The sequence below is a fragment of the Capsicum annuum genome, chromosome 1 (genome assembly GCF_002878395.1).
Source record: "Capsicum annuum cultivar UCD-10X-F1 chromosome 1, UCD10Xv1.1, whole genome shotgun sequence".
Taxonomy (NCBI): Eukaryota; Viridiplantae; Streptophyta; class Magnoliopsida; order Solanales; family Solanaceae; genus Capsicum; species Capsicum annuum.
Window position 1 is genome coordinate 34725685 of NC_061111.1, and position 10496 is coordinate 34736180.

Below are 10496 nucleotides of genomic sequence, written 5' to 3' on the forward strand. Positions count from 1 at the left end.
TCAAGAAATCCGGGTAGACGAGATTAGAGTTGTCCTTACTATGGGTTAAGTGAATTTTTATTCAAATATTTATCTTGATTGGTGTATACGAATCTAATTTCTTTCATTTTAGAATGCTATATCATGCGATTTCTGGCTTTGGAAGGATGATTATATTGATCCAAGATCCAAATTTGTTATTCCTAAATTGTCAGAAAGAATTGGGGAGCTTAAGGAAAGAGTTGAATCTTCTGCAAAATGTGCAATTTATGAACAAAAAATAATTGATGACAAGGCTATTAAACAACTAAATATGGTGAGAGAAAAATAGACATGAACAAAATAGAGTTGCAGCTGAATAATTTTCAGGATAATTTGAAGATGATGAAGACAAATGAGAAGAAATGGAAGATCAAGTTGACTAAGTCCGAGAAAAGGGAGAAACAACTTTGGACTACTCTCATTTGTGTATGTATTTTTGGTGTTAGTGTTCTATTTCAATTCATCTACTTGAAAGGAGATACAAGAAGGCTGTCATGAACTGTTAATGTGCTTTGATTTTGCTATGTTGTGAGGGGCTGAAATTGTTAGCTTTGTAATGATCCTTCACTGTTTTATGTAATGAAATGGTAAGGTTGAACCTTGACAGTTTTTTCTTTGTTTTTTTATGATTTTTTGTGGTATATAAACTACACATTTTGTATACAACATAACAAAACTAAGGCTCAACCAACCAATCAAATATTAACAAAGAATGCAATCACAACTGCATAAGTACAACCACACATAACCACAAAAATGTTAATAAGTGCAGTCACAGCTGCATAAGCACAAACACGCATTTCAGCACCAATAAACTTTCAGTTACCTAATTATTAGCAAAAAATAAGTGCATTTAATCTTGTTTCCAAATACATCTACAAAAAAAATTACAACTATCAAAAATATTACAGTCATAAAATGCAGTTAAAGCTGCCAAAATCATAACAAATAAATTATTTTAAGAAGTAGACACAACTGTCAAAATCATAACCAATAAATTATTCTAAAAGCAGACACATCTGCCAACATTAGTGAACTACCAAAAAGAGGGTCTTAAATGCATACATAACTACCAACATCTATACAAAGAAAACTAAAATGCTACACCAACAACTTATAGAGATTAAACATTAGAGCTTTCTTGACTCAAGTGTGTAGCCTTGAACCTTGTCTTCATTTATTTTTTTTCTCTCATTTCTTGCAGTTTCCTAGAGGTCATAGCTTTTGTTTCTCTCCACTTCACACCAGATTTTGGTGTATATCCAAGATTTTCTGTCACAACTGCTGAAAATTTAGCAATTTTAAATCTCTCACTAGGCATTCCAGGCTGCTCAAATTAAGTGTTAACATTGTAAAAATTGTAGTAAATAAAGTAGTAAACTTACATTAAGAATTGTACATATACTTTGTGTGTGAAGTACTCCCATTCCAATCATTCTTGATCTGCTAGTGCCAGCACCCTAAAAAGAAAGAAAAGAAGATATTAAATAGAAGATAAGTATAATTAGTTTACAACACACATATTAAACAAAATACCTTTTATGTAGAACCCTTTGGTTTACACCTTTATCTTTCAGTTGCAGCTCTCCCTTTTCTAACAATAGGTGCTGCAATAGATGATGAACTTAGTCCTGCACTTGGGACTACACCAGCTGATGAACTTGAGTCAGACTTGCATTGATGCCAGTAGTAGGTGCACCTCTTGGACATTTTGAACTATAAATAAAATTTGAGAGTAATAGGACCCTCTTGAAGTTCGGGTGTGTCTCAGCAATTTCGTGTATAATTCAAGGTGAAAACATAACATTTTTCTTTTAATTAATTTTTTAATTTTCAATATTAGGAAAAATAGTGAAAATGCAATTTTGAATAAAGTAAATACTTTTCATGAAGAACAAAAAGTTCAAATAACATTTCTAAGCCCTTCACATTTTTAATATATTATAGATTATAGATAATAAAAAGTAATGATTAATATAGATATTTATATTATTTATTAAATTTATTCATTTTATTTATATCAAATATGAATTAAATTAAATATTTTATCTACTTTTATATGACTCATTTTTTATTCGCTCATATTTCACTTGACCCGGCAAACGGGTCATCCCAACTTGTGAGTAATAGTTGTCTAAAATTCAAGAGAGGAAGGAAAAGACCCTCCAAACAACATTAAATAATTAAGAGAGGAATCCCATAATTAGAGGGAAAAGAGGAGAAGTAAGTGGTGTGTGAATAAAGGGCGTATGAGTAGGGAGGATATGACTAAGGATATATTTATGAGTAAGAATAAATATCAAAATAAATTAATTAATTACCTCTTCAATCTTTTTAACAAAAACTATAATAATTTTAGATTATCTATTTTAATAAAGATGATAAGTAAAATACTTCCTCTTGATCCCATTTTACTCATTCTAAATTTTCTAATTTGATTTCTTATTTTACTTGTCATTTTTAATTAAATAAGATAATTTCTTTTTAATCATTAATATTAAATTTTTTTTCAAATTAAATATAAACATTATTTTGACAAAAATATTATGATAAAATAATCATGTTATTAATTATTTTACTTAATCAATATTATTTTTTCGTGTCTTCATTCTCATCTGTTTATAAATATAGACGCCGATGAGTAAAGTGATTTAGGGGGTATTTTTTTTTCATCTCTTGCTCACCTATTTGTAGATATAGCTGCACCGACACCATGAGTTCGTACTGTCGGTTGCCTTAAATGTCTTCCACAAATTGACAATTATTAATCACCAATCCTATTTAACTCCTCAATCTCATTAAGTCTTTTTTATTCCTAAAGTATTCCCCACACAGTATACTTATAGTGTTCTCATATCTGTTGACCACCTTAAATAAATACATATTTTAAATTATTTTTTCACAAATTAATTAAAAAATTTACTTTAATTTTATAATTAATTCTTGTTTTTAGAAGTCTAGATAAATTTGTAATTATTTTAAAAAATTCTTAAGGATAAATTAATAAAATTATTTTTTATTTATAATTTTTAAAAAGCATATAAAAAAAAGTGGATAATTAATACGAAACGAATGTAGTAGTCACTAAGACCTTTGCCTCTCAATCCTTATTAGATCAAACTTCTATTTGAAGAATTAGTCTCACAGCAGCCGACTAACAGTACAACTTGATACATAATTATATGCCCAAAAAAGTACTTATGTAATATCTATTCGACTTCATGGAGTATTGGGACCTCATTAGAAAAAAGAAAAAAGACATTATTTCCACTTCATACTATACAAGAAAAGTCGAAGTCACATTTAAACTTTATAAGTGATCTATTACACATCTTAACTATATAAAAGTGATATTATTACCTCCTCGCGACCCCCTTTCTAAGGCGCGTATGTTACACTTATTTTAGGCGCGTCCAACCTACTAAATAACAAAAGTAGACGGCTAAAATCATTAAGGGAAAAAACATTGTTTCCACCCCAAACTATAGTTGAAAAGTCGAATCCACATCTAAACTATATAAGTGACCTATTACATACCTTAACTATTAAAAAGTGATACTTTTTACTCTCTAGATCTGACGTGAAAAATACATAATTATTTAAATAAAAATTGACGCGTTTAAATTAAAAGTTAATGCAAAAAAAATTTAAAAAATTAAAATACTCCTCCCCCAACCCCCAGCATTCATCTCGCCACCCCTACCCCCAAACAATCATTTTCTTCATCACCCCCCTCCCTCCAAACCACTATCTTCTTCATCACCCCCCACCCCGAAACTCCAACCCCAACCCCAAACCATTTTCTTCTTCATCACCCCACCCCAACCAACACAGTTTCTTTATCACCCCATCCTCAAATAACATAATTCATCCTCCACCTTCATCGAATCAATGTCAATTTTACAATGAACAAAATCAAATTGTATTTGATGTTTAAACGGGCAAAATCAAATTTTATAAAAAAAAATATAAAATTTTGTAGCAAGGATGTTTTTCGGTGAATTTTCGTCGAAAAAGTCGAATTCATCGTCGGCTTTCTCCTCCCTGTCTGTTAATTATTATTAATCCATACAAAAATGTAGCTTGCTACTATGTTAGTTTTTTTTTTTTTTTTAAATTATAGCTGAAAAACAAATAGAAAAAGTACGGAAATGTGTTGGTCATTACCATTTAAAACATAGAGGCCAACAGTCGAGTGACCATTTTTTGAAACAATAATAGTCATTATTGCTGAGAATTTTTTTATTTTCTTTAAGAAAAGATGATAGGTTACGAATGAAGAACAATGTTAGAAGAAATTAATTGTTATGGTAATTTTGTTGGTGGGATAAAGTTTATGGTGGCGAATATAGTGTAATGGAGGTTTTGGACATTAACAACAATGGAGGTTTTAGATATTGAAGAAGAAGGGAAAAAAGATAAATTAAAAAAAAAAATGAAAATAATAAATTTATTATTTTTTCGAATTATGTTGACGTGATGCTGACGTGTTAGCGCGTGTAAAACACCACACAAAATGGTGTAATGCCTAACAGGGTGTAAAAAGTATCAACTTTTTATAGTTAAGGCGTGTAATAGGTCACTTATATAGTTTAGGTGCGAATTCGACTTTTCAACTATAATTTGGGGTGAAAACGATGCATTTTCCTTATTTTTTCGAATTATGCTGACGTGGTGCTGACGTGACAGCGCGTGTAAAATATCACACCATATGCAAGTGGTGTAATATCTGACAGGGTGTAAAAAGTATCACTTTTTTTATAGTTAAAGTGTATAATAAGTCATTTATATAGATTAGATGTGAATTCGACTTTTCGACTATAATTTAGGAAGAAAACGATGCATTTTTCCTTAAAAAAAATAAAATTTCATATATATTTTTTTACAAAAAAAAATCATATGACATGTGTTACTCTCTAATAAGAGGTAATGGACAAGAGAAGCCTGAGAAACAGGTTGATACCCGTCAACATACATGTTTCTCCCTATCTACTTCATCAACTGCTAATTTCATAATTTTATTTTATTATCTCTAATTAATTATTATTAGTTATTTATATATTAAAAAATTAATACTTTCTTCTTTCTATTTTATTCATCCTAAATATTTTAATTTGATTTCTCATTTTACTTATTATTTTTCACTAATCAAGACAAGATAATTTTTTTTAATTCTTAATATTAATTATTTTTTCTCCAAATTAAAATGTAAATATAATTTAATAGGAGTATCATGATAAAGTAGTCATGTTATTAATTATTTTACTTAATTAATGTGTAATGTCAAATTGAGAAGAGTAAAATAAGTGAAATGTTAGGGTCTAAAGTAAAATTTGACTACAAGTTTAGGAGTGTTTCGATATATTATCTCTTTAAAAAATAATGACCTACTTTTTCTTTCAGTCTGTTTAAAAATGAATGACTCTTTCCTCTTTTGGTAATATTTTTAATTCAACTTTCCACGTGACATATTTACGACTACAAAATTAAAGAACATTTTGATACATTTGACATAACTTTAATTCAAGACCACAAGATTCAAAAATCTTCTTTATTTTTTTAAACTCTGTATCAAGTCAAACGAGATCATTCTTTTCAAAACGGAGGAGTAATAAAAAAGACATTTATGACGTGATTACTTCAGCCGTTTCAATCGTAACTTTATTAAATATCACTCTTAATTTATAATTGAAGCAAACAGGTGTCCGTCAACATGTCTGTTTCTCCTACCTACTTGATAAACTACTTTTTCCGTGATTTTATTATCCCATTTTTGATTAATTATTATAAGTCATTTATGTATTAGAAAATTAATAATATTTAATAAAAATAATAAAATAGACATTTATGACATGTCTGCTTTAGCTGTTTCAATCTTAACTTTACTGAATATCACTCTTAATTAATTATTATAAATTATCTAAGTATTAAAAAATTAATAATATTTGATAAAAAATAAAATAGATATAAAATGATAAGTTGATTCTTCATGTTTCCCGCTTGCTTCATAAGCTACTTCCTTTGTAATTTTATTATATCATCTCTAATTAATTACGTATCATAAGTCATTTATATATTAAAAAATTAATAATATTTAATAAAAATAGTAATAGACACTTATGACATGTCTGATTCAGCTGTTTCAATCGTAACTTTATTTAATATCACCTTAATTAATTATTATAAATTATCTAAGTATTAAAAAATTAATAATATTTGATTAAAAAAAAGGTAAAATAGATATAAAATGATAAGTTAACTCTTCATGTTTTAAATTAACTTGACGGCTTATATGAGGTATACTTAAAAATTTTTTTACAAGTATTTCTTATAGTAATTTTGCTATATCACTTCTAATTAGTTGTTGTGAGTCATTAAGACATGTCTACTTCGTTGCTTCAATCATAATTTTACTATATCACCATAATTAATTATTATGATCATCTAAGTATTATGAAACTTAAATTGGAATAGAAGAAAAAAATATTATACATCACAATAATTAAAACTTAAATTATTTTTAAAAAGTAATTAACTATCAATGCCACAAAAGCTTGGACAAGGAGAGCGATATATATTATTTAAAAATTCATAAAAAAATATTATAAATTACAATAGTTAGCAGCTTAAAATATCTAAAACAATAATAATTTGTTATATATTTCAAAAAAATACATAAAAAAAACTATATATCACAATAATTAAAATGAATTTTAAAAAATATTTGTTGAACCCATACCTTGTACGGCTTATTAGTAACTAGTAATATTATAAAATTACAGAATATTTTAATATATTTTACATATATTTAATTTAGAATCATCACCATTTAATTTTTTTTTTATACTTTTTATACCTTAATATCAAATCTAAATCAATCAAACATATTAAAATGAAGAATACTACAATTTTGACCCTTTCATGGTAAAATTTATTATGTTCAACCACAAAGATTGAACTTCTTTCACATGCAATTTTCTTTCATCCTATTATTACATAATGGCCTTACATTATTATACTTTGTAACATACTATAATTATATATTTTCTTGCTCTAGCACACTCTCTTTTTCAGAGATCTCTTCTGATTTTTTTCAATCATCATAAATATATAATTCAGACCAATTTCGACATGACATGATACTGGAAATCAAATTAATGCACTCACATTCAAAATATGAAACAAACGAAAGGAGAGTTATAAGAAAATACTCCGTATAAAATGATGTAAAGGAAGTACTTTTATCTAAACGATAGGAAAAACATAAAATGAATTTCAGAATTTTTTATTAATAACATCTTTATAAATTACAAATTGCAAGAAATATATAGATATAAAAAAGAAAGATAAAATGTTGGACAATGAAAATCTTCTTTTCTCTCCAGAAAATTTAAACCATTAAGGGACCGTTTGGTTGGGAACAAGTTATTCCGAGATTATTAATCTCGGGATAAGTTATTCCATCATGCATCTATGATAACTTATCGGTATAAATGGTGGAAATTATCATACCTTATACCTTATACCAAACCAGACGAATCCCAAGCGGTAAAAAAGAGAATGGTAAAGAAAAAGTTTAGCTCTTTTTCTCCACTTCACCGCCTTCTACTAAATAAGCTTTCTTCCTTCTATCTACACAAGTTGAGAGGCAAATCACAAGGAAAAAAGTGGCATAAATGGCATGAAATTTCCAGCTAGTCTTAGGTGGTTGGTGCAACACAGCCCTGTGAAACACTGTCATGTAATAATGAAGCCCAACAGAAAAGCCCACAATTGTCTGGGCCAGGCTTATAAACTTGGTTGTAGGCCCAGTCTTAGTGGAAAACACCAAGATGAGGTACATTAACAACATCAGAAGGTACAACACATAAGCAAGAGTTTGCAACAACTGTAAGCAAATGTAAGTGGATTGTGCAGTAGCATAGAAAAACTTCAATGGCTCTAAGCCAGTGACCAATGAAGATAGACAGAGGATGGAGAAGTAAATGGAGAGGTAAACTTGGATGAAAATGAGGAGTTTTTGGAGAGAGAAATAGGCTTTGATTTTATTGAAAATGAGAGAAACAAGAAGGAGAGGGATCAAAATGAATGCAAATGAGATTACAGAAGCAATTGTTGGTGCATATTTGTTTCCAACATAAGGTTTGAAGTTCTTGGTGATTTCTTTGTTTGCCTTGTTGAGGTAAACCTTTGAGGTCTTTGAAATTCTCTCCAAATCTGGCAAAAGGGTTTCTTGCAATTTGGAGGGCAAGTCTCTGAATTCAGTAATCAAATCATCATCACCATCATCATCTTCAACCCAGCTGTACTGTGAATTTTTCTGGCTTGTGTGTTGTGTGTTGGCTTTCTTGACTGTTGTCTGGTTTTTACTGGGTGGTGTTTTGGATTTGGTCTCACTGGTGTCTTTTTTCAATTGTGTTTCAGTGGCTTTGGCTGCTTTGTCTGTGGGCTGGTTTTTAATTGGGGTATTTGATTTGGTCTCACTGATGCCTTTGTCCAATTGGGTTTTAGTGGCTTTGATTGTTTTGTTCTTGTTCTTGGGAGAAGAAGTTGAGCTGATTTTTGGTAGATCTGAGGACTTGTTGGTAGTGGAAGAAGTGATTTTGGTTGAAGTTGAGGACTTGGAGGGAGTGGGATTGAGCTTCTGAAGTTGGGATTTGAAGGTAATTAGTTTCTCTGATTTGGTAATGGTAGAACTAGGATTGGTTTTATTCTTGGTTTGTGATTCAGAAACGGAAAGTTTTGATTTTGAAAGCTTTGTTTGGTTCTTGCTACCAGAGATAGAAGAAGTTTTGATTTGCTTGGTTTGATCCTTAAAAGAGCTACTAGTGGTTGATTTGAGGAGTTTGGTTTCGTTCTTGGAAGCAGCAGAAAGTGAAGTTGTAGTGATTTTCTTCTTAATTGGCTTTGGCTTATTCTCTAGCTCCAACATTCTTCTGCTTCTAACATTATTTGGGGGTTGGACCTCACTATGTGCAGGAATGAATGAAAGAGTGAATAACACAAAAACAAGACAAAGTACAAAAAGTACCTTAGTAAGTGGAGCCATATGTACTGAAATCTATGATGACTGATCTTGTTCTGAAGATCGAATGAGGCTTCTCCAAGATTGGATCTGAATTTTAGACAAGATAATTAAAAAGCGAGTGAAGAAAGGGGAAACATTAAAAAAAGGGGTGATAGATATTTGTAGGACTTTTTAGTGTGTGTGAAAAGGGGAAGGGGAGCAAGGTATAGGAGAGACTTTAATGCCAAAGTATATGTCACATGGAGCAAACAGACAAAGAAAGTATCCATATACTACGTACGCGTTTTGCCTCTATAATACTCCTTGTGTTTTGAAGTTTAATCATTCTTCCTATGAAAAGAGGGGAATTACTTTGAACTTTGAAGAATTTAGAATCTTTTTTTTTTTTTGTTTAGTTGCACATACTATTCATTTTTCGGTGCTGCACCCATATTGACACGATATGAATGTGGAATCGTTACTGATATGGTCAATGGTCAATTGATTTAGGATACTTTGACCAAAATCGATTGAGAAATTCAAGAGCATATAATAATTTCTGAAATCAAAATAAAAGATAGGGTGAAATCATAATTTAGACATACTTTACTTTTTATCAATAATAGATCTTTGTTGTAAAAAAGTGCGCAACCAGAAGGTGCTTTAAAGAACTTACCGTGTTTAATGTTTGTGCCTGCGGCATATTACAATGATATCTGCATAGGTTCAATTGCACGTCGCCTTGAGAAGAAGGAGGGTGGGCCGGTTTGTGTTTACATAATAGACTCTAGGTGTTTTGGCTCCATATCATGTGTTAGGTACCGGTAAGTGCTCCATTATCCAGCTCTCCTTGTTCAAAGTTATTGTTTGTGTACAAATTTTCATGGTTCTTTTCCATTGACTGCTCAGAATTTTTGTATTATGGCATCAACCTTCATGTTGTCCTTTCGTTTTAATCGTTGAAATTGGTTGCTAGGCATTTACACCACACAAAACAGAAACTTCTGATAGTTATTTATTTCTTTGATAAAATGACTAGCAAGACAGTGTCAAGTCGATGTCATCTTTCTCGATACATCTCAATGGTATTGAGCTGCTTCCGGTTTAGTTCACCTTCTTATTTTGGTGCGGGTGCAAAGCTGTTGAATCATGTCCCCGATCTTTGTGCCAAGCAGAATGTTAGCGTTATCTATTTGCATGATGCCATCAATTTCTATAAGAAATTTTGGATTTGAAGTTACTCTTAAAATCCAAAACTATTACACAAACATTACTCCACTAGACTGTTTTGTCCTGACCAAGTTCATCACTCAAACAAAGAAACAGAGTGTGAGCTATTTGATTGAGTCGTCTTGATCACGCCTTTACAATATCGTTGAGGTTCTGAGTCCCTTTTGGTTCTAGTGTTTTTCCTATTTACGGGTTATGTGCCCCCATTAATTTGTGACTCTAGACAGTGCAAGCAGGT

At 30.2% G+C, this 10496-nt stretch overlaps 1 protein-coding gene and 1 long non-coding RNA gene across 3 annotated transcripts; both read right to left on the reverse strand.

Moving 5' to 3' along the window:
- Positions 1-1019: 1019 nt before the first annotated feature.
- On the reverse strand, positions 1020-1952 carry LOC107853996. 2 transcript variants are annotated; one of them, XR_001669913.2, is made up of 3 exons: positions 1558-1952; positions 1407-1481; positions 1020-1305 (listed from the first exon to the last, which is right to left on the reverse strand). It is a non-coding gene; the product is annotated as an uncharacterized LOC107853996 (long non-coding RNA). The 2 variants fall into 2 exon arrangements; XR_001669912.2 differs by having other exon boundaries at positions 1020-1302; positions 1558-1951.
- A 5333-nt stretch (positions 1953-7285) lies between these two features.
- Positions 7286-9564, reverse strand: LOC107872079. The gene has a single exon (XM_016718886.2). It carries the CDS (start codon positions 9068-9070, stop codon positions 7598-7600), a length of 1473 nt encoding a protein of 490 aa, XP_016574372.1. The 5' UTR covers positions 9071-9564; the 3' UTR covers positions 7286-7597.
- Positions 9565-10496: the final 932 nt, after the last annotated feature.